Raw genomic sequence first — 25,558 nt, forward strand, 5'->3', positions numbered from 1 at the left:
TTCACGTGTACTAAACTAACATGTGAGTATTATCTGAGGTCAGACATTAAGGTGAACAACAGACATCGGCTCCCATTTGAGCAAGCACTTGTGGGAAGGAAAAACTCCCTTTTAACAGGAAGATAAGAAACCTCTGGCAAAACCTGAGTATGAGAGTACCAGAAATACCAGTCTTTATTCTTCTGATGCAGAAGTCTAAACTCAAAATGTCAGTCCAAAAGTCAACTTAAATTATAGCTGGCACATGGGGACAAAACAACAAAACTATCAACAGTAAAACAAGCAAGCAAACAAAGGAAAAAAATCAATTTGCCTGAATTGTTGATAGAATTAAATACAATTGTATTTATCTAGCAGCTTTCAATCGTAATATCACAAAGTGCTTCATAACCATAATGTTAGAATATCACTTTTTTAAAAAGAGTGGGAGGGTTCCAGAGTCTGAGAACTGCTGTTGAAAAAGGTCTGTCTCCTTTAGTTCTCAGCCTTGTATTATGCCCAGCAGATCCTGACCTCATAACCTCAGGACCTGCTGGGGACGTATCAGTGTAAAAGCTTGCTGATGTATGCTGGTGCTTGTCCATGCAGAGTGCGAAAAGTCAAATCCAGATTCTTAAAAGTAGAGCCTTAAGTTAATAGGGAGCCAGTGCAACTAAATTAGCAACAGTGTGACATGTGAGTACTTAGAAGACTTTTAAAAGCCTTGCAGGATCGTTATGAATATCTTGCAGACGCTCCAAAGAGGCTTTGTCAAGAAAAGTAAATGATGAAGCAAAAGCATGACTAATAATGTTTCTTATAAAAGCAAGATCAAATCACAAGTCTAACGTGATCATCCAACGTGAGAGCTGAGTCAAAAGTTATCTCAAGGTTCCCGACATAAGATTTAGCAAATGTGGCAAGGGGACCTAGAGTTTCCATCATCCTACCTGTCAAAACTGTCAGAGGGAACATGCTTGTTTACTCCACGTGTTTCTTTTGATCTATCATCTGAATATCACAGCAGAAATTAAGATGTGGTGTGGTCACACTGGTGTGCTGTCAGCTGGCATGGCTTATCTCCTCTTTGAGTTACAAAATCAGCTTGAATCATCAGGTTATATTACTCTTCTCATTATATCCCATATTATTTTTAAAAAATTTCACATTCATCCATCAAACAAATGATTATGGTCTGTTTAACACCAGAACATTGTAACTCACGGTAATCCCTTTTGGACAGTCAAAATTAAAGTAAAATAATGTTAACTTGGATTTATGAGTCGATAAGAAAGTCTTCACACAGCCATATGTCAAAGCTGCAGTGAGAAATAATTTGCAGCACTAATGTGTTTCTGCTGCAGACTGTACTGACACATTTTAGTAACACATTATCACGGTTATAAAACCCTAACATGTATATTATCTTAGATTAAAAGGACCTGGATCTCCATGTCTAGACTATTATATACATTACACACCACCTAAAGAGGAAGCCTAAGTGCTGGATTATCTGCAACACTAGGTTCGTTACATGTAGACTGTCTTCTTCCATCAGTCTGACCTATATCAGGTTGTGAGTTTAGTCTAAACTCTGATTGTGTGCCAGTACAAAACAATGACAGAGCTCATCTGACTTGAATCGCTGATCCTACACCATTTTTCTCATTTAAATTAACATCTTTGATTCTTTAATATGGGTCGCCAGTTTGCGGTGATTTATGGTTTTAAACGCACTCTTTAAGTTTAGTTAGTCACAGTGTTGTGAAAAGTAGGCTGTGGAAGCGCCACTGGCTGAAAAAGAGCCCATCTAGATGAGACTGGCAGTTGCACATCAGTCCACGCCGTGACGTGCGTATCTGCTCCGGTCCGAGGCGCTAGGAGCACACAGGCAGAGAGACACGCACCTCCCTCTCCGAGCCCCGACCTCCTGCTTTTTCATCGTAGCTTCTCCTCGAAGTTTGATGGAAAAAACGCTCTTGGTTTCTTTGTGGACTTTGACTGCGTGGTTTAACCCCGGGGAGCCAATGTAGCGCAAGCGTCCCGCCTGCATGCGCGCTAGTCTCATCAGCTGCGCCAATTTCAAGTTATCGGCGCTTCATCAAAAGAAACTTAAGGCAAATATTGGTGATTAAGTTAAAAAAGAAAACAAGTTTAATGTGGATTTTTTTGGACACCATCGTGGACTAGTCTACTGGATTTGGATCGAGAGTTGCTTGCTGAGGCGGCTGCGCAAAATGGGCTGCCCAACTCCCGCAGGATGCTGTGAAGTAAAGGACCATCATGTTGCCTTTGGCAAATAGACAGTTTTTACACGTGATATTTTTTTTCAACCATAACAGCCAAAGTTTCTGCGTGTTTTCCAGCAAAAGAGAAAACACCTGGAGCACCTGTGTGGAAAAAAGTAATAGGAAAAGCCGTGAGGTTGGGCTAAATCGTCACTTTTGACATTCAAGACATTTCTGGTCTTTTTTATTTGATTTAAAAATTTTTAGAGGACAGTCATTAGAAAGAAGCAACTTAGCGTAGTGAATCGGAAAGGAGATGACTGCCAGCACTGCTCTTGTGCTCCTCATTCTCTCTCTAACAAGTAAGTTATTATCTTTTAAATATCCCAAACTGGTATGAATATGAAAACATTTTCTGTGAGAAGTTTACTGCTAAGAACAGATGTCGCACGCACGCACGCACGCACACGCACGCACACACACACACACACACACACACACACACACACACACACACACACACACACACACACACACACACACACACAGTATACCCTCTTAGGTAGTGATTATGGCCTGAAAATAGGCGCAATACTCTTCCAAAGAAGTCGATTTAATCACGTTTCATTGAACTGCAGAGGAGATAACTGACCTGATTAAAGCCTCAGGTGTCCTGTAGCAAAGGGTAACATTAATGGTGCCACAAGAGAATCTTATATTAACTGTAAATCAAAACTCAGGGGTACAATCCAAATGATTGTGCTTCAAAGTGTGGAAAATCTTTTGAAAGACAAATCAAAGGAAGAGATGCCTTTCTAGTGGATACTTCTCTATTTATAATCATGTAATTAGTGCAATACCACTACTCACCTATAATAAATGTAACATTTTGGTAGTTGTGAGAGTTATCTACATTTTTTTCTTTTTATTCAGAGGGATTCATAAAAGAAAATCCTGAAGAACTAAACTTCATATTTCTGTTTTTCACATCAGCTTAATTAAATACATGTTATTATTTCACTTTATAGTAATGTATTCAAAGCTTTTAGACTTTTATATATTACCAAAGTCAGTATTTGGAAGTCCGCAGTCTTTGCAAATATTAAAATAATATTTCAAACCATTCTTCACATGACAGAATCATTTCTCTAATTTGTATGTATTTGTATGATTTAAACTCTTCCTCAAACTGCTACCCCCACCTCCCCACTCTTAAAGGTAGACTATTAATGACTTGAACAAGTGCACTGAGTAGTAGCTGCAACCCAAAGTATAGGGTTTTCTACTTATATTGTCCATATACTGTATCTATAATCAACAGATCATCTTCCCTGGAAAGGCACAGTTACAATTATCTTACATTATCTGTCTTTTCTGTATTTGGATTCTATAAAACTGGACTCATGCTGTTTACAGGACCTCTGTTTTTCACAAGAAGAGGTGTATTTGATGTGTATTTGTGTTTCTGAGTACAGGAATTTAAAGCAACCACAACAGCACTCTGCAAGAACTTCCTGAGAAAGTGTGGGTGGTGTTCATACTCTTAAAATACCCATAAGTAAAAGCAGATGCGCCCTTGAATAATTAAATAAGAGCCCTGTTTTATCTACCACCAAGAAAGCACCATCTCCTGTTTTTTTAGGCAAAATGTGGATGTCGCACTGCCCTAAAAGAAAAACTTCCTCTTACTTACCTGACCTTGATTTTAGCTTTTATTTCAGAGAGTGGTGCATTGTATACATGTAAAACTGGTTAAGGTTGTAGGTTACGCTTTAGTGTTTAAGCTAGACCTAAAATACAATAATTTTTCCAAAAAGAATGAAGACAACCAAAAGGCTGAGCCATCAATCTATAGATTTTCTCTTACAAACTCTGACAAAGATCAGCTGTGGCATGTAACATAGTCAAGGATTAGTCTGCAGCATCCATCAAGAGAAGGCAGGAGACCCTGGAATTGAGCTTTAAATGATTTAAAGGCTGTAAAACATCGAGAAGCGGCATAGCACTTCTCTGTGTCTTCCATCATGTTGTTGTGAGTGGTTGCATTTCTCTGAAGGCCTAAAGATTTGACTTGGTCTTGTACTATGCAATGATATGTGGCACCAGGCTTCCATCACAGCGTCAGTGTTTTAATCTTAATGAGTGTCATCACTGCAGATTACTGGAGGCTAAGCTGTTCTTAATATAAAAGGTATCAACAAAGGGGGGGGGGGGGGGGGGGGCTTACTCTTGAGTGATGAAATTTAAGTCACTGCTACCCCCTTGAAGTAAACCCTTCCATACTTGTGAATGTGAAAACTCTAATGCTGCCATAATCGCAAGTCTAATTTCATGAGTCAGTCCCACTTGTAACACACTAGATGTTTGAAATATTTTTTATAAAAGGAAATTGAGAAGAGTTTATTGCTCCATAATAGGTTTGAGGCTTTAGTCACTTACGTCTAGTGTCACCCTGTTGATCTGCCATGTTTTGACAGGAAAGTAAAGCATCTTGAAACAAAGAATATCTCTGTTGCTTCAGTTTGAATAGCAATGTTGCACAAGTACAGTATCACAGTAAATACTAGTGAATGCAGCAGCTATTATCTCACTCTTATTACCCCAACAATTGATTATGCATGCATAAAAAAATGCATGTTGCCCACTAAATCCTGTCAGAGACTCCAGGAAGTTAATGATCCTGGTGAGACCCCATCCATGGAGAGCCTTTTCTGTTCCTACTTATGTCATTATGCTGAAATTGGCTGCAATTTGGCCAGAGAGTGCTTGTGAGTTCCTCAACTAATTGGATTCAGTGGATCTAAATTACTAAAAATGATTAGCACCTGTTTCGAAACAAATGCTCATATTCTGTTACAGTTTTAGCAGACATACGTTTTCTTTTAGGAAAACCCATTTTGCCCATACAACACTAGCATTCCGCTAATGTGTGCTGAATTGTCAGTTTAGGATTTACAATAAGTCATCCTACCTCAATGGTTCCCGTTCCCAAATGATAGTAACTACAGCAGATGTTGGGAACATGGTTAAATCAAGACAGAAGCATCTGTAACAAATTCCAGCTGGTTTCGGTGGTCGATTATGAATGCTATCAGTTTGCCACGGCAAGAAATTCTCTGCTTCTTGTTAGATGCATGAAATCAAAATGCCAGCACCATAAAGTGGATCATGATGCATAACATCTCCAGTACTTACAGAGAGGTATTCCATTGCAATCCTGAAAAAAAAATCTGAAAATTGAGCTATATCGCTTGCCAGAGGTTCAAAGAGTAGGAGTTTTCCATTTTTGAAATATCTGTAAAACAGTCAGGGAATACCCTGTAAAACAGATTAAACAAAATGAGCTTCAGGGGTGCTGCTGCATTTTGGTATCTTTTGATTGACGTTTTCCTTTGTTTTCCCTTTTCTTTATGCAAACATGAGCAAAGTGACATTTTGTTAAAGCTCCATATTTATTGTTGAGATTTACATGTGGTAACTTTTGACAACAAGTTGTTAAATAATACCAGAGCAGCACTGCAATATTAATACATTTACTGCTTTTTTCCTATTAAACTTCTATTCAAATCTTCTGTTAAAATAAAAAATTTGGTGTCCACTTGATTTATATTTACATATAGTATTTGTTCTCATATAGCTACTTTAATGACAGCCTAATTTGCTGGGCGTAATCTAAACATTTCTATGCATGTTCATACATTTAACACATAGTATTGAACTCTGCTGGGGCCACTTCAGAAGAAATATAAATGTGATTAAGCGGTTTAGCTTTCATTTTAACAAATAGCTTTCCTCTTACATAAAGAGATACTTGAGGTTCTTACTTGATGGCAGACCATTTATCCTCTGAAGTTAAAATAAACTGAGAGCTAAAGATTTCTCATTTAGTTCTAAGAGACTCACTTGCCTCTCTTCAGCTGAAACCACTGATGTTCACTCTGACATGAAAACTTGAAGCAGCAGGGTGCTGCTAAAAAAAAGAACATCCATGCTCACACAGCCTGCACTGCATGCAATCTTGCAAAAACAGACAACTCATGTGCTACAGGGAGGGAAGCGGTCCAGATAACCAATCCTCACTGCGCTGTTGTCAGTTTGTTTGACAATGTGGATATAATGGCAACTGGAGCATTCTGCTTCTGCTTTATTCATACGATTACTTTTATATAACCAATAATTTAGGGCTCAGGAAATATAAAGCTTCAGGGGCTGTCTCACCGGGATGCTTGACTGGAGCCTTGTGTGTTTCTGTGCTCTAAAACCCTGCAGTGAAGTGTCAGACTGCAAGATGTACACATGCTCACACTTAACCGAGAACACGTGATTCAGCTGTAATGCCCTCTGGTAAATTTACTTTGTTAACAGACATTGTTTTCAGAAACAGACACTCGCACAAGCAGGATACAAAGATACACTACACACCTACCAGTGGCTGTGAATCGCCACAGGGCAAACACATGGCCTTTATGAATGACATTAGTTATTGACTCTGCTTTTTCAGGCAGTGGAGTTCCATGTAATAATGTCTATAATATTACATATTTTAAACAGATTCATTTTATGTTTAAAGCACTTTGATTAATTGGATTTCTTTCAATATTCTGTATTTTCTCTGCAGGCAGCTGGGCAGAGAATGCAGAGGAGCGCCTGGTAAACTACCTTTTAGGTCCAGAGCACTACAATAAACTAATCAGACCTGCTGTCAATAAGAGCCAGCAGGTCACCGTCTCCATACAGGTGTCTTTGTCTCAGCTCATCAGTGTGGTGAGTACACACAAACTGCATCCAGATTATCATGCATCAGAGTCTACTGGGCTCAAACACCATTACCTGAAATAAATGAAAAATTGGACTTGTGATGATTTAATTTGACGCAATCAAAACCCATTACAGGCAGCTCGTATTTGATGTGATTCAAGTGAAGTGTTAACATGGGGATTGACTCACTCTGGATTATTTGAATTGTGGAGTTTGCATTTCACCATTGCCTTTATATCCCTGCTGCGGAGGTGGCAGCTTGATTACGGCATGATCTTTATTAGTTTGTAGAGGTTTGTGACATCTTATGTTCCCACGTATTGCTTCAGTAGGGCTTTTCACAGGGGATAATTTACACAGGTGTTTGCTAAAGACATAAAGGCTAATAAAGCATCTGTTCTATTTATATGTCTCAAGAAGCCATGAATATGAGTCTGTATGTACACAGTACCAGGACCCTGAACCCAAAATCAGCCGTCATGCATCCCTTTATATACGTGTGTCACAAAAAAGGATTATTCTAAACTATTTATGTCTTGAAATCAGCTAGAGCACCTGTATGGATGTGCAGTCCTTTGTTTCTCTCCTCTTTTCTCTTTTAGGAGTGTTCAGCTTTTTGTTTAAACACCGAACTGTGCCTTTAATTGCATTACAGAAGTTTTTATAATTATTACGTGGTGACTATGTAACCATTAAGTAGTGCTTTAATGGTCCGTTAGTCTCCTTTAAGAAGGAAAATAGCAACATAAATATTAAAGAAAAGAGCAGAATTAATTTTACATTATAATGTAATAATAATAACTTAATAATAATTCATGACACTGTCGCAGTTCAGAGGCTTCTAGGTTGTAGAATAGAAGTGGCAACTTTAAATTGCCTGTAATTGTGAAGGTCTGAATCAATTTATCTGTCTCTTTGAGTTAGCCCTGTGCTCGACAAGTGATATTTTGTGCTTCTCTTCTCCAAACTATTTGTTTTACCATTTGGATATATTTCTTTATGGTTGGATTGTAAAATGTACTATGTTAATAAGTGGCCTGAATAATTCATCTCTGGATTATTTAGGTTTTTAGAATTTTTGATGACCTGTTGTGCTGTTTCACAGAACTATTATTATAAGTCACTGCAACTAAGCTTTACTTAAGGTCTTCACCTCGTGACATGGGCTTCTAAAAGCTTCTTATTCACATTACTTAATGCACTACTTTCTGCTCCTCGGCTTGAACACCACCTAAGCCACTGAAGTGTTGCAGAATATGGTTTTAAAGCCATTATTTTCATCATATTCACTAATAATCATGTTAGCCTCCATGGCTGCGTGAGCCTCACCAGAGGTTTTAAAACACCATTCGTCTCAGACAACTTTGATTCTAACCTTTCCATTCATCTCAAGACAAGACAGTAAACAGGCTGACCTTAGTATCAGAGTAAGTCCTTCCTTTCAGGCATTTGTAAAACAGGCTTTAAAAATACATTTTTTTGCTCCAAAATGTTAGTGTTATTTCATGCACTCATTAAATGTGTGTATTGATTTATTGCTTTGACCTTTACTCAAAATAAAAATAGCATTATGGAAAGTATTATGTAGTTTTAACAGCTGACTGATCTTTGCTTTCAGAATGAGAGAGAACAGATAATGACGACCAACCTGTGGCTGTTTCAGGTACCTACAGTCTTTTCTCTGCTGCCCAGTTCTTATACAGTACCTTGTATGGTCAGTATTTTGGTCTTTTGGTCATAGTTATGGTTACAATAACAAAGGCTCCTCTGCAGGAATGGAACGACTACAGGTTGAGATGGGATCCTGAGAAATATGAAGGCATCAAGAAATTGCGAATACCCTCCAAACTTATCTGGCTTCCTGATATAGTGCTCTATAACAAGTAAGTATGCAAATTTGATCCCAACTGAGAGAGACTTGGCTGCTTTTCTGAGTTAGATTTATGTGATTTGGACTTTTTTTTTATTTTTTACTATTAAAAATCAATTTAAAGCAGGAAAACTAATTCCTGTGGAGGCCTTGTATGACTGGATTAAACCATTATTTTATTAAACCGTTCTCAATATTATGAGGTTTTCGATCATTACCACTCATGTTTTACACGTTGTTACTAAAATGCAAAGTATTTCAGTGGGAGCTGTGTAATTAACAATTTCCACAAATCCAGTTTCTCTTTATTATTAGTATTTTATGTTAACATTCCCATATGGTCTAGTGGCTAGGATTCCTGGTTTCAAGTATCAGCAAACAATATTCATTTATTAGGAAATTAATGAAAATGAAACAAATAAAGAATAAATGGAAGAAACATCCCAGGAACCATATTACAAGAGTTGACATTTTATAGTTATTTGGCACTCCTAAATAACTACACATAACAAATGCTAGAAAATACAAATAAATGTTGTCCCATTTATTGGATTTTTAAATATTAGTATTAGTATTGGTTTAAAAAAATCCTGTATTGGTCAGACTCTAATTTTTCTTTCTTCTGCATTTGATGTGCTTAACGCTCTTTAATCCTTTATTTCCAAACCTCCTATAGTGCTGACGGTGTGTACGAGGTTTCCTTCTATTGCAACGCTGTGGTCTCAAACACAGGGGACATCTTCTGGCTCCCTCCAGCAATCTACAAGTCAGCCTGTGCCATCGAGGTGCAGAACTTCCCCTTCGACCAGCAGAACTGCACTCTCAAGTTCCGCTCTTGGACCTACGACCACACAGAAGTAGATCTTATCCTCACCAGTGATTTCGCCAGCCGTGACGACTTTACCCCAAGTGGAGAGTGGGACATTGTCTCGCTCCCAGCACGCAAAAACGAGGACCCCAACGACATAACCTATCTGGACATCACCTATGATTTTGTCATCAAGAGGAAGCCTCTTTTCTATACCATCAATCTGATTATCCCCTGTGTGCTGATCACATCATTAGCTATCCTGGTGTTCTACCTGCCGTCAGACTGTGGGGAGAAAATGACGCTTTGCATCTCAGTGCTGCTGGCACTCACTGTGTTCCTGCTGCTCATATCAAAGATAGTGCCACCTACCTCTCTAGCAGTGCCACTCATAGGTTAGTCATATCCATATTTGTCTATTTGCAACAGTTTATAGCCTAGGGCAATGAATATTCGGGTTTTTACTATGTGTACAGACACTTTATATAAATATAATAGTTTAGTGATGTGTGTAAGAAAACATAAAACAAGAAAAAAGTAGTTTTTCAATTATGGATTAAGGCCATTTATTTACAACCGAAAGAGCTACCCTGTATTTGAAATAGGCTTATATAAATGATGGGTCTTCACATTTCATTTTTCATATATGATTTGTAAATGTGTTTTATGACAGGTCAGTCCTTTTTCTGCTTGCCCTCCACCTAATTTTTTATTATGCTGTTTACAACCTCAGCACAAAGTCAACACATGGAAATTTAAAAAAAAAGGTGTAAAATATTATGGCTGCCTGAAGAGGCAGCTGCTCAGATTATGGACAGTTTCACTCTGGTGAGCACAAAGACTCACCGGATAATAAATGTTTAAGTTCAAACCATTAAAGTACTAGTGTTATACGTGTACCTACACTTGACATTAATATACTGCTTTTGGAGATTCCAGTAGGAACACTAATGGAACAGTATAAGGGAAACCAAACAGCTGAAAGTAATGAAATATACTTCATTCTAGCAGAGTACTGCGCCACTCAAAAAAAAATGAAGGAAACACTTAATTATAATAGTATAACACGGTTTGAGAAGCACACCCCAGTGTCATACAAAAGTATTTCACCTGCTTTGGTGCAAATGAAAGTGAAAGCTATCACCACTCTTTGTTTTAAATAATATCTACTTTTATAACCATTTTAAAATTTTTGTTTTTTACTTGGCATTACATTATTTTATTTTATTTATTTTTAACGATTGGACTGATCAAACCTTACTATTTTTAAATTGGTTTTATTATTCTATTTTTTCTTTTTCTGAAATTATATTTGATGTACTTTTATTCTAGCTATAAACCATTTTAATTTCTAATATATTTCTTTCATCATTTTTAATTTAAAATTGCTTAGTATTGCATATTAACACCTTCCAGTTAGCCTTTTAACACAGTCTTTATTAAAAACGTGTTAGAGATGCTGCTGGTTGTTATTTGAGACCAAGCTATTATTTGATTATTGAATAACACATGACTGAAGACTGAATGCACTATGATTAAAGGCAGAAGTAGTGTTGGTAAAAGACAACATCTGATCATTTCTCTGTATCTCATTCTGTTAAAGGTAAATACTTAATGTTCACCATGGTGCTGGTCACATTCTCGATTGTAAGCACCGTCTGCGTCCTCAACGTGCACCATCGCTCACCGTCCACTCACTACATGCCTGACTGGGTCAAACGGCTCTTCTTAGTCCGTCTACCTACCTTCCTACTCATGAGGCGTCCAGGCTCTTCCAGTGTTCGTGATAAACTGCGCCGGAAGTACACCAGTCGGAGTATTGTCTGTAAAAATAACGCCCAAAGCAGCACAAACAAAAAGCAGTACTCAAACATCAGACTCGGTGGGATCAGAACCGACGCCGACTCTTTCTACGTGAATGAGGATTTAGTGCAGCGGTGTTGCTGGACGGCTGGTGACATCCCGGATGGTGGCGGTGGCTTTTCAGACTTCCAGAGGCCTTTGGCCAATCAGTTAGATGCAGATCTGGAGGAGGCAGTGGATGGAGTGAGATACATAGCTGAACACATGAAGACAGAAGACGACGATGAAGGGGTAAGAAAAAAATAGATAAGTGATGATGAATAGGGGAGATAGGGGGACACCAAAACATTGAAAGGAATAGAAGATAAAATATATTCTTGCAGAGACAGAAAGAGGAAAGGAAAGCCATACAAAAACAGATTATGGAGATGCATGATGTCAGACAAGCGACAAGGTGGAAAGGGAAGATTACCAGGGCAAAATCAAATATGAGACGAGCCATATCTCAGTGTTCAGTGTTTGCTTTTGTTCTCTTGTCATACAATTGGAATCTGTCAGCTATCTATTTTACTATAGACATTTCTAATGTCATCAGAAAGCTCTCCACATACTTTTGTGTAAAACACACGCTGACTGAAAGCACAAATCATAAACCTCAGCTCTCAGATTTAATAAATATTACAAACATGCTTTGCTTTCTGTAATTGTACTCTTTCTGAATGACATGCAGTTGACTGTCTGCTAACCCATAACACCAGGGGTGTCAAACATAAGGCCCGGGGGCCAGAATCGGCCAGTCAAAGACTCCAATCCAGCCCACTAGATGTCTAGTGATGTGAAGGAGAGCATAGATTTTATTTCCATACATTTTACAGTCCTACTGATAAAAACCACCCCACAGCCATTCATACTACACCAAAGTAATGAAGTAATAGACAAATAAATGACAGAAAAGTTATTTTTTTCCCCAACTAGCTACTATAGAAAGGCTTGTTTTTTACATTGTGTCAATGGTAAAATAATGAAATAAAATAGGGAATTAACAAAAACATTCTGCTGTATAATTACAGGACAGTCTGTGTCATGAGCTACCAGAACGTCTTCTGTCATTTTACATTTATTTTTTATAATTTAAGCACAAAGAGTTGTGGTGAAAGATTTCTTTCATGAAAGAGAACAGCATTTCTTTATTGTGTAGTTGAAATTGCACTTCTTTTTCCTGCATTGAGATATTGCAGGGATTAAAAGTTTACACTGACAGAAAAGGGAGTTTCACGGGCCTTTAGTGGTCTGTATGAGGCCTAAATATAAATTGAGTTTGACTTTCCTGTCTTACAATGTTTAGGTGTTACAAACACTGAATTGCAAATAGGTAGATTTAACGAGCTAATTTTCATTTGACCCAAACATACAAACCTTAACCACAATGGTCTGGATCTGATAATGTGGTTCTAGATCATAGAAGACTGGAAGTACGTAGCAATGGTGATAGACCGTCTGTTCCTGTGGATCTTCATCTTGGTGTGTGTGGTGGGAACTCTGGGACTCTTCATGCAGCCACTGTTCCAGAGCTATAACACGCCCACTGCTGATGAGACAGAGTGAGTCATACACACTGTGAAATACACATTAACATACAGAGCAACTTTTCTTTACATATCAGAAATGTCCCATCCCTTTTTTCTAAAAATAATTTGTGTGACATGCCTTTTTCTATCACACACACACATACACACACACACACACACACACACACACACACACACACACACACACACACACACACACACACACACACACACACACATCTGGTTTCCTATTCTCATGGGGACATCCCATTGACATAAAAATTTCCCTAGCTGCTTACCCTAACCCTAACCATCAAAAATGAATGACTAACCCTAAACCTAACCATAACCCAACTGTAACCGTGACACTAAAACCACATTTTGAATGTGAAAAATGCCTTCAACCCCGTGGGGACCAAAATCCAGGTGCCCACGGGGTTGAAGGCATTTTTCACACTCAAAATGTGGTTTTAGTGTCACGGTTACAGTTGGGTGTGAAAAATGCCTTCAACCCCGTGGGCACCTGGATTTTGCTCCCCACGAGGGCTGTTGGTCCCCACCAGTATAGTAAATTTCAGATTTTGGTCTCCACCAAGATAGTAAGAACCCATACGCACATACACACGTACACACACACACGTACACACACACACACACACACAAAGGATAGTTCACGCACAGCACAGCATTCACGCACCGGGTGATTTGTAGGATTCAGGTATATCTTTATTTACACTTGCTTTACTTTGTGTGTTTTTCTCCCTGTAGATATGGAGATTTCTAGGTTTTCTGTGACTGCAACTTTGAGAAGCATTACAATGTCTGGCTGTGATCTACTCCTAATGATTAAATCTGACACATAACCAACCGGTGATGAACTTCAAATGAACATGGAATCAAACCAATTGCTTAATGTTTGCCTGCGTGTTTTCCCACCTTCATCGAAGAAACTTTACCCCTCAAAGTCGAGCAGTTTCTGTCAAGATGATGAAGACAGTGCCTGTGGACAGTTGTTCCAGAAAATTGTACAATGTTAAAAACACAAAGGTGATGTAAATTATAGATGATTTGCAGTCCCTGTTTCATTTTGGACTGACTGCACTGCTGATGAAAGTGTCTAAGGTTTTAACTGTGACTGTTTTTCTCCCATGTTGCTGCTCCAATGAGGCCTGCTCTCCTCTCCAGCATCGCTGATATGAAAATTGTATGAACATTTATAACAGTGGTACAAAAGCGGAACATAATTTCTTTTTTCTCTACATCAGCCTTTACTGTAATAGGAAGAGGATTTTGTTCTCGCCACCTTTTGTCTTTGTGGAAGTATTAACGCATCATTTCTAGTTCTGTCTTTTTCGTGTTCCACTTCAGAGCACTGTGTTTCATTTCCACAATCCACCTCCCAAGTAACATTGTAACTCTAAGGCAGTGTCTTATTTTGAAAAATGTGTGTTCTGCTCTTGGTTTCTCTCATTGTATTTTTTCTCACATGCTTGTGTATTCTCTTCTTGTCTGTCTTTCTATTCCACAATCACAAGGCCTGTCAGAGGAAAAGGAATAGTTTGAGAAATATTGATAGAAGTCTTGAAAATATGGATGAAATTTCAAATAGATGTGACAGATGGAGCGAGTGCTGTATATGTCATGCATTTTATTGCATATGAAAAGACAACATTAATTCCAGTTGTGTGTACTGTTTCCCTGTCCAAAAGCTCATTTCCACCCTTCACTTTTCAACTGCCTTAAACTTTTGTTGTACACCAGAAGATTAAAAACCTGTAACTGCACCATGTTATATGTTAATGATCTGACACTGACTGTATTCTAATTCAATATGTTGAATAAAAAAAGGCTGTCAGCTTTAGTTTGACCTGTGCTGTTTCCTCATCCATTTGGTAGAAGGTCACTTCTTCGATTGGCTTTTCTAATTGAAAACATTTCGAAATTTGATGGTTAGAAGTCAAAATACATTGGCTGCAAATACAGTAAGTATGGCTTTCATTTTTGGTTGTTTCAGCTTATTTGGTTTATTTTTTGTAAGTCCCTCTCACATGAAAACAATATTTACACTTAATTGGGATAAGTTTTCCACTCTCACTTCATCAGATATTTACTGTAGTTTGGTTAACTTTACTGATACAAACTGTAATTTGGTTTAGGAGATTTCAGATTTCATTCTTTCCTTGTGATGCTGACAGGGAAGGAAATGACAGAGAATAAAAAATAAACAAATAAAAATCTGTATGGACTTGGTTTGGTGATAAAGCCAGTAGTCTATTGTATGCTGTTAGAAATATCATCAGACTTAAACTAAAACCACACCGCCTTCACATTGTGATTAACCAGGTCTGGGAATTTTGAGCTGCATTTGAACCGTGGACTTCCATGTTCACAACAGAGTACAACAATATACAAACCCTTCCAGGAGACACTCTGTGCCTGCTGACTTTTCACCCCCACTTGCACAATGGCCTATCAAATCAGGTGTAACACCATGTTTGCCTGCTGAATTAGTTGGGCAACACAAAACACAAAGTACCTTTTTTCTATTATGACCCCACCTGCAGTTTAAATAATGTAAAATGCCTCCATGCCTGACAGTAACTCATTTAAACAAATATTATTTACACTCATGTACATTAGTATGTCATATGTTACCTTGCAGGTAAAGGTATAATATAACCACAAGCTGTGAAAATATGTCCAAACATCATTTTACACTGAGTCTTTCATACCCTTCATATCATAACCAAGGCTTTACTTTACAGAACAGGATTCAGCTGCCTGTCCAGACTTCTTCTGAGCTGAAAACTGACAGCAGGAGCTTTGCACTTCAGGGTAAAAGTAATAGAAGCACTCTCAAAGTAAGAGAGCGGAGGTGAAAAACAGTAGGGTTTTCTTAGCTTTTGTAGATGGGATGGCTGACATTCTCAAGCAGAGCCCTGACAGTATAACATAAAAGGAGGTGTTCTGTACTCAGAAAGGGGGCAGACAAGGTTGACAGAAAGTGGCCCAAGTATTTTTATACATTTCAAAAGTTGCTACAGTGACACTAATGTGCCGTTTGTGATGTTTTCTTTTCTTGGTGAACATTTTCTTAAACTTGTTTTCTTCATGTTTTGATCAAACAGTGCCAGAGGACAGCAGTCATCTGTGTCTCTGTGAAAAATACATATTCAGACCAATTTTCTGTTCAAGACTTGATTATTTTTTATTCTGTATCACTGCTGATATAAAGCAAACCACTGTGACATTTTTTGTGCATATCCACACATAAATACACAATTACTTGAGTTAAAACCCTTTTTAAAACTTAGCTCAAACCATAAGTGAATCCACATGCAGGATCACATCCTGTTAATGGACATTCTGGTTGTTGTGTATTAGAGTGCACCTCCTTCCTCAGCCTGAAAAAAGAGAAAATCTGCTTTGCTAATGCTCTAATGTGCTTTTGTTCTGCTGAGGGTGTGCGTGTATGTGTGTGTGTGTGTTGCTGACAGCATATGCCTAAATTTGTGAACAACATCTGGCAACAAAAAGGTAATATCAGGTAAAAATAACATAACCAGCTAACAATCAGGAGCCTCTGAAGACAGCGTGCGCAGTCACTTTTAGTGCGCTACAACATGAATGAACACACACACTGACACACACACATAATAGACAATGATAAGATTTAACTGGCCCAAATTCTTTATCTCAGCAAAAGTGAAGCACTGAAGTCCTGAAGTCAGCACATCAGCAATGCTGTGAGTCTGCTCTGGTGGACAGTTATCGACAAAACACATATTTACTCTGCCTCTCTGGTTTGTGTGTTTTTGTGCGTGCGCCTATGTGTGTTTAAGCAATACCTATATGTGGTTGACTGGAGCATGACGGTGACAGATGTGTGTTGGTGTGATAAACAAAAACAAGGACGGAGCAGGCCAGCAGTCATTCTATAGAATTCAATTGTGTAACGTAATGATGCTCAGTGCAATTTAATAAATGTGCCGTAAATGGAAATGTAATGAAGTGGTCATGTTTTAGGATTTTATTAGTGAATATGAAAACTTTTACTCTTTGTGTGTTGTTGCCCAGCGTGGAACTCAGTCAGAGTAGAGTTTCTACTCCTCAATAACAAAAGGCCCTTGAGGCCTGGAGTTGCATACCCATGCACTAGAGCAGGGGTGTGCAACTCCAGACCTCGAGGGCCGGTGTCCTGCAGGTTTTAGATGTGTCTTTGATCCAGCACAGCTGATTTAAATGGTTAAATTACCTCCTCAACATGTCTTGAAGTTCTCCAAAGGCCTGGTTATGAACTAATCATTTAATTCAGGTGTGCTGACCCAAGGTGAGATCTAAAACCTGCAGGACACTGGCCCTCGAGACCTGGAGTTCGACACCCCTGCACTAGAGGTAATTTTGGAACATAACTAGGATGCCTCTTGGATGCCTCCTCGGTTAGGTCTTCTGGGCATGTCCAACTGGGAATATACTCTGGGGTAGGCTCAGGACACACTTGAGAGATTATGTCTCTTGGCTGGCTTGGGAATGCCTTACTGTCCCTCAGAGGAGTGGCTGGGGACAAGGAGGTCACAGTATCACTGCTTAGACCAGGGGTAGGCAACGTCAGGCCTCGAATGTCAGTGTCCTGCAGGTTTTTGATCTTACCCTGGGTCAATACACCTGAATCAAATGATTAGTTCATTACCAGGCCTCTGGAGAACTTCAAGACATGTTGAGGAGGTAATTTAGCCATTTAAATCATCTGTCTTGGATCAAGGACACATCTAAAACCTGCAGGACACTGGCCCTCGAGGCCTGGAGTTGCCTACCCCTGGCTTAGACTGTTGCCCCTGCAACCTGGATCTGGATAAGTGGTTAAAAAAAAACTACCAAAAAAATAGATAAATTCAGTGTAATTTTGTATTCTTACTTAATATTTAACTTTGGGTGTCTGTTTCACTGGTGTTTTACACTTTAGATGTTTTTCTTTGTGGAGCCTTTGAATCCCTGTTTTTTATTTTTATTCCAGTGTATTGGTATTGTGAGTTTATGTGATTGTGATTGCCATTCCTGAAACCTGTCTTCTCCTCTTGTTTATTGCAGCATCTCTTATCCTCTCTGGTACAGTTCCTTTGTGTAGCCCTGTGGCTTTTGTGCTTAGCGTTTTGACTTTGTTTTGGATTTTGTGTTTTTGATCCTTCAGCCTAAATGAAATGGCTTGCCTTTCAAAAGATTTTATCATTTACACAGTCTGCAAAACCATTACAGCAAGAGTAAAAAGCATGTTAGGCTACATATTTCATAAGAAAGCAGACAAGTCTTGCCTACACAAATCTGAGGGCTGTAAGTGCCATTTAAAAGTTCATTGTGGATTTTGAGGTTGCAGAGATGCTCTTTTTAGCTCCACATTAACTGACTGCATGACATTTGCATCCAGATTTAGTGGAATCCAGTCTACTCTCTATCCCCGTAGATGTTCCTGTGCCACTGGCAATAACACAACACCACATGCAAACATTTTTTCAACACACTTCTTTTTTTAAAAAAAAGAAGAAGATTTTATTACCTTTTTCCTAAATATGTCTTAATGCTTACATAAATTTGTCCACACCTATTTCTTTTTCAGAACAGCTGTGGCTTATCCAGATGCTTGGCATGAAATGCAGTAACTGTGTAAACTGTGCCTGGGAGACTGGTGCTGTTTCATTTTTATAGTTTTTCTGGAGTTTTAGTGTTTGGTCGGCTGTGCTTCCTTGTTTGTCTCTGTTTTTGGTTCCTTTTTATGACTTTTTTTCACATTTCTTGAGGGCTAAACTACGATGCAAGATTTGTGGTTTAGTGAGCTATGTCAAACTTAAAGTCAGAGTCTTCAGTATCATGAAAGCGTCTCTCATTTCTGACTAAATAACCGTGGTAGCCTATGCTGATGCTGGAAGGGTCACATTTTTACTGATTCTTTTATTTCCAGCATGTTTTAAGCAATATAAATTCTCTGTCAGGGGAATGAGTTTTATATGTGCAACTTGTTAGACTGTACCTCGCTAACATCACAAATGATGCCCAGCTGTATAGTTACAGCACTGCTAACTGTGAATTTTCACTAAAATGTGAATGTATTAATTTACCAGGTCTTTTTTAGACTGCTGGAACTGCAGCTTCTAAAGCACAGAACACACACCAAGAACACCGCTTCAGTCAGTAAAACTATTATCATGTTGGTTTGGCAACAGAGCAAAACTAATCTGAAATAAAGACAGGACTCTGAGCATGTGATGTAACATCTGGATCCAGGCAAAAATAGGATAGGGCTAAGATAGTTATGAATACTTATTTGAAAACAATACAGAATGCTAGAGATTTCCATTGCGTTATACACCAGCATATCTTCAGCTGTTATGGCGCCTGATTTTCGTGTTTCCCTTAATATAAATAAACATTTCTTCCATGAAATGATGCAGAAGAGAAACAAACTGATGCACAAAGAGTCACCAGAATGCAGGAAATGAAGGGTCTGATGCTCAAAATTTCCCTGGGGGAGGAACCGTAGACGTCATTTATACAAAAACATCTATTTGTAGAAATTTAAATATGAAAACAGTTCAGATGAATGAATTTCATTTGATGTAACTACTCTGGAGCTTAATAAGGCCAACAAGGCAATGCTGATATACATATTTTATGTATTTTATGTATTAGAAAAGACATTATACACAATGAGACATTTTTAACTGTAATCATGAATTATTATACATACATGACATGGATGACATGAGCTGAATTCTTCCTTGAACTTCACTTCCTGCTATTGCTCTGACTTCTCAACAGTATCACTATTTTTAACAGACCAGCACTTTCCCAGGACAGTGCCTTTTATCCGAACTGATTCCATGTCTTTCGTTTCATGCCATTCTCCATCAGCCACTGCTCACCCTATCCCATCTTCGCTGGCAGAGCTGGCCTGAGCTGTCCTGAGCTAGCCCACAGCAGATTTAAGTGAAGCCAGCTTTTCAGATCAGCAGTTTTTTTGTCCAGCACACACACCCATACACACCAAGCCTTTTGTCCATTTTTTTTATTTGGTAAGATGCATTTCTCACAACAGCAACAGCTGTCCCTCAACATAAAATTGCAACAATATTTTCAGTATTTAAACATGCAAGGAATTTACTTTATGGTATCTTATACAAATCACACCTGTGGCCAGTGTTGGGGAGTAACGGAATACATGTACCGCCGTTACGTATTTAGAATAGAAAATATGAGTAACTGTATTCCGTTACAGTTACCGTTTAAAAAGGTGGTATTCAGAATACAGTTACTTTGGTGAAATAAAGGGATTACACGGCGGTACTTTCCTGTTTCATATTGTGGCGGGTCAGGATTGTTTGGTTTTGTTTGACAGCTACGCTCTGTTGTTCCAGGCGGCAGCGTTACGGTTGCCATGGTTACAGGGTGACGCTCTCTCTCTGTGTGTGTTTCCTGGGTGAGAGAGCGCTTTTTTGTTGTTGTTGTTGTGCTAAGCTAAAAGGCAGAATGCTACAGGCATGGCCCTAAAGAATGTAGCCTCATGGGCAGTGTAGTCCGTGCTGCAGCGAGAATGGACTACCATACACGTTATGTGTCTGTGAGCGCGAGGAGGGAGAGAAAGGAAAAGTCCGAGCTGTCACGGAGCAAAAACGGGAGCTGGAAGCATGTAAATATAATAATAACCACTGCAGCCAAGAAGAGTGCCTGACGAGCCCATTTGTAAGTAAGCTATTAAGACTTGACTGTACACTGTGTTCGTGTTTTCCTCCGGAAAAAATAAGTTCCGTTGGAGCAGCCTTTCAACGCCTCTCTCTGTCTCTGGCAAACAAAGTTGACCCAGACAACAAAGTAAAGCTAGTTTTCGGCTACCAGCCCGACACGGAACCCGACGTATTAGCCAGAGGTCCCTTTACTGCGGTTCGGAGCCGCGGACCTTCAGTATCAGTAATAAATCACAGCAATAGTACATTCACGTAGTTGTAAACAACATGATAATATATTAAGTAATCCAAAGTATTCAGAATACGTTACTCTCTTTGAGTAACGTAACGGAATACGTTACAGAATACATTTTGGGGCATGTATTCAGTATTCTGTAATGGAATACATTTTAAAAGTAACCTTCCCAACACTGCCTGTGGCTACCTGAAGGATCTGTTGACTGTTACTGGCAGCTTATTATTACTACTTACTTAGTACCTATTACTTAACACAAACTTTAAGCAATGCTGTTATTCTATAGTTAAAATTTAAATTAATATTTTTTTGTATATTTTCTCTTTCCGCCTTTCTTATCCAGGACATGTCTTGAAAAAAATCTCCAGCATTTACTTTTACCTGCTTCATCATCTCATCTATGATGAGGTGTCTCAAAGCATGCAGCGACCAGCATATTTCCACTTCTATGCCGTGTGATGTTTGGCAGTATTAGCTGAGGTCTACATCATGGTGGAAAATCTGTCTCCCTCTGTTGCTAAAGTTTCCTCGGGTTGCTCTCCTAAATAAGCACGGTTTGTCAGGCCCCCTTGTAGTCATGCAGAGGGCTCGTTCTGCTCTGTCTACCTGCACTAGTGCCTGTAGGCGGAAACGCCGCTGCTCTTTTACACACACTCCACCAAACTTGGACACATGCCAGACTCCATCTTTGTGGCCCATTCCTTCTCTCTGTTTTCTCCCTGTCTCTTCTACTTCCATTTATTAACCTCCATTCCTCTTCTTCCCCTCCTCCTTATCCTCCCTCTCTCTCTATTTCTGCTCTGAGCCCTCCTCCACCCTTTTTCATTCTTTTGTAAATTGCGTGTGGAGAAATAGGAACTAAAAATACACCGGTGATAAACCCAATTATCTGTCCTTTTTCACGCTACACGCCCAAATCGCTAAGAACATGGGACAAACTGTGTGCCAGAAACCAGCCTTCAGCGTGAATTCTTGTGTTTGCACGCTTGCACCTGTATGTTGTGCTGTTCAGCAAACTAATTTAACAATTTCGATTTACTGATGTGGAGCTGCAAATCAACTGGTCACACTTAAGAAAATGAAACAGTCAGTACTGCTAGAATTATTAATTTTGCAGTATACAAGTGCAGCATATTCTACAATTTAGTGCAAATGTTAGCTGGAGAACAGCCAGCACAATCAACTTGTGCCAGTGCAACAATGGGTCACTCCCAGATGACCCTGCAGTATAATATTTTTAGTGTTTTCTCTGTGTCTTTGTGACTCCACTAGATATCGCATCCTAAGCTTGATGGCTTAAGTCAGCTTGTCACACCGGATAACCCGCTTCCAGCAGCGCACAATATTTGATCGGCCTATGTGTCAGCTTGCATGCTTGTGGTTGTGCGTGTGAGTATGGTTTGTGCTGGCTGGAGATGACCAAAAGGACACAAGCACAGAAAACACTGCACTGAGCAGTAAATTCATGGTGAAAACTGGACACTCAGTTGTTCTGTGTTAGAACAAATGCCAGAGCATAATCTGAATATTTAAGACATATCCATCGTGATACTTCACAGTCTGCATCTCTGTACTTGGCAGCCAAGTTTTAATTTTAGCTTTCCGGTTCATTTAGGATAACCAGCACATATGAAAACATCCCCAGTGTTGACAGTACATTTGAGCTCTAATTATACTCCTATCCCCTTTTGCAGCCACAGCGATGAATAAAAGATACCCAGCTCTGCAGACAGTAATGAGTGCCGTGCTCTTAGACAGCACTTATGATGTACTAACAGAGGTTTGAGCTTGTTTAAGCATTCCTCTTGCCTGTGGCTTGAGTACAAGTGAGTGTCAGATACTTCTTTCTTCGCAATCACAAGCTGTAACATTCAAACTGTTGGCCAACTGGTGAGCTGCCACACTTATTTCAAACTTGTTCCAATCAGTTTACATTCTCTGAACTGTTATCCCATCACACAAAGACGTGTGTGTGTGTGTGTGTGTGTTTACGCGTGCCCACTTGAAGAGTATCACACTGTGGAAACACTATCACTTTTAAATTGGAGAGCTCAGTTTTTACATGGATAAACTGGGGCAAAAATGACTGCCCTTAATTTGATTCACTGCAATTACGCTCAGTATACGCAACCCCTTTTTTTGACATAATGTACCAGACCACATGACATTTTACTGTCCTTGGGGAAATTATTTTTGCAAAAACAGCACAAAACCACGGGAGTATGAACATGTTTCTGTCCAGCAAACTTTTGGCTCCAGCATACAGTATGACCTCTGCAGATGGCATGAAGTCTCCCTATGCAGGTCTATTACACACCACACAGCTACACAACAGCACACTCACCATGTAAAGCTCTACATCTGTGTATGTCAATCAAATGACTGAAGACAAATGAACAGATGTTCGTTTGTGGGTATGTGTAGGTGTATGCATTAAGCCTTTAATCTTTTATTCGAATATGAGATTGCTTTCATTGGCACAGGTAGTGAAATTTGATTAAGATACAGCCAGTTGTTTTGATAGATTACAGGTAAACATCTTCTTAAAACCGCTTGATGTAGTTGAACATTTGTATATTTATTTTATATGTTTCAGATAAAACAGGATGCAAAAGATTGCATGAATAAAATTTTTTTTAATCGGTTAGAAATAATTAAGGATAACAACCATGAACAAGTTTGTGCATGCGGCATTTTTTGGTTTTATTTCATTTACACAGCAGCAGTGTGGAAGTCTGTTTCAGCAGTAGGAAATGTTCTGTTTGCACACAAGAAGTAACTTAATTCAGCTTTAACACAATTTTATGGGAAACCGCTAAATAATGGGTCTTTTTAAAAATTGCACAGAATGATATTTCGGCACTGTGATTTCAGTCTCAACAAAATCTGCTTTAGTCTACATTCTGTATCTTTCTATATTCTGATTCTGATTATATAAAGAGATAATTAAGGAATGCAGAAAAATTGCTGAACATAATATAAAAAAAGGGTTCACTTTCAAGAAATTCTTATTTAATTCTTATTTAATTTTTCTACATACATTTACTGACACTTTATTTGGTACACCTTACAAGTACCAGGTTGGACCCCCTGCCTTTGCCTTCAGAACTGCCTTTAATTTGAAAAGGTACTGAAATTGTTCCTCAGAGATTTTGTTCGATGTTGACATGATACTATCACACAGTTGCTGCTGATTTGTTTTCTCCACATATAGCTCCACCATATCCCTGAAGTGCTCAATTCGATGGAGGTCTGGTAAATCTGGAGGCTATTTAAGTGCACTGTCATGTTCAAGAAACCAGTTTGAGATCATTTGAACTTTATGACCACAGTGTGCCCATCTTCTGATGGCTATTTCCAGCAGGATAATGTGCCATGTCACAAAATGTACCCATCTTCTGAGTATTGGTCAACAATAATACTGAAGCGGGCTGTGGTATTTAAATGACATTAATATGACATTAAGGGAGACAAAGTGTGTCAAGAAAATATCCCCCACACCATTAACATCACTGGCCGCTTGAACCATTGGTACAATGTAGGATAGAGTCAAAATTTCATGTTATTTAGGGCAAATTCTTACCACACCGTCTGAACGTCTCAGCAGAAACTGAGACTCATCAGACCAAACAATGTTTTTCCAGTCTTCTACCATCCAATTTTGGTGAGGCCATGTAAAAACCCTCAATTTCCTTCTCTTAGCTAACATGAGTGGCACATGGCTATATCAAGTGGTTATTTGAGCGAGTGTTTCTATAAGGTTGAAGCAGTCTTGCGATTCTCCTCTGATCTCTGACATCAATAAGTAATTTTTGCTCAATAAACTCCACTCACTGGATATTTGTTTTTGTTGGACCATCCTGTGTAAACCCTAAAGATGGTTGAGCAAGAAAAGCCCAGTCGATCAGGAGTTTCTGACATACTACCTCCAGCCCATCAGACAACAACACACAAGCCTCATTTAGAGTCACTTACATCACCTTTCTTTCTCATTCTGATGTTTGTTTTGAACTGCAGTAGGTTGTCATGACTATACCTACATACTTAAATGCTTTGAGTTGCTGTGACTGGCTGACTAGTTATTTCCCTTAACAAGTATTCGGACAGGTATACCTAACAAAGTGTCCAATGAGTCAGTAAATCTATGGATAGGCCACAGTTCTTATCTTCCTATATATTGTTAGATGCAAATATTTGATCGGAACTTCTTGTACTTTTGTGATACAAGTGTACCTAACAAACTGGCAAATAGATTTAAAACAGCACAATTACAGGACTGTTGATGTGGAAAGAAAAAAAGCCATATTGCTATAATAGTTCAGACACATGACACTTATAGAAGAGTAAAGTTCACGTAGTGCATATAAAAGATTTTGGATAGTCCAAAATGTAAACAATTTTCCACTTTTAGTCATTTTTTAACTGACTCGCTGCATCTATTACATTACAACATCACAATGTACATGTGTTATGCATTATTTTAGCATGCAGGCCATTGCAGGAAAGGCTATTGTTGTTTCTTTGCTAAAGCAGAACTGAACTTCTTAGAAACTGTACTCTCTGCAGCCCTGACCTC

General features: G+C 38.8%; 1 protein-coding gene across 1 annotated transcript; it reads left to right on the forward strand.

Moving 5' to 3' along the window:
• Positions 1 to 1,860: 1,860 nt before the first annotated feature.
• LOC134629497 (neuronal acetylcholine receptor subunit beta-2-like) lies at positions 1,861 to 14,824 on the forward strand. The gene is made up of 8 exons (XM_063476868.1): positions 1,861 to 2,569; positions 6,826 to 6,971; positions 8,584 to 8,628; positions 8,739 to 8,848; positions 9,512 to 10,038; positions 11,247 to 11,737; positions 12,902 to 13,047; positions 13,783 to 14,824. The coding sequence occupies exons 1-8, from the start codon at positions 2,524 to 2,526 to the stop codon at positions 13,796 to 13,798; spliced, it is 1,527 nt and encodes a 508-aa protein (XP_063332938.1). The 5' UTR covers positions 1,861 to 2,523; the 3' UTR covers positions 13,799 to 14,824.
• The last annotated feature ends 10,734 nt before the right edge of the window (positions 14,825 to 25,558 follow it).

Source organism: Pelmatolapia mariae, linkage group LG6, assembly GCF_036321145.2.
Source record: "Pelmatolapia mariae isolate MD_Pm_ZW linkage group LG6, Pm_UMD_F_2, whole genome shotgun sequence".
Taxonomy (NCBI): domain Eukaryota; kingdom Metazoa; phylum Chordata; class Actinopteri; order Cichliformes; family Cichlidae; genus Pelmatolapia; species Pelmatolapia mariae.

Bases quoted from the DNA above. Each gene is read 5' to 3' on its own strand.
- LOC134629497 (XM_063476868.1), top strand. From the start codon at position 2,524: ATGACTGCCAGCACTGCTCTTGTGCTCCTCATTCTCTCTCTAACAA. The intron at 2,570-6,825 runs GTAAGTTATTAT...TTTTCTCTGCAG, and splicing joins CCTCATTCTCTCTCTAACAA to GCAGCTGGGCAGAGAATGCA. The intron at 8,849-9,511 runs GTAAGTATGCAA...AACCTCCTATAG, and splicing joins GATATAGTGCTCTATAACAA to TGCTGACGGTGTGTACGAGG.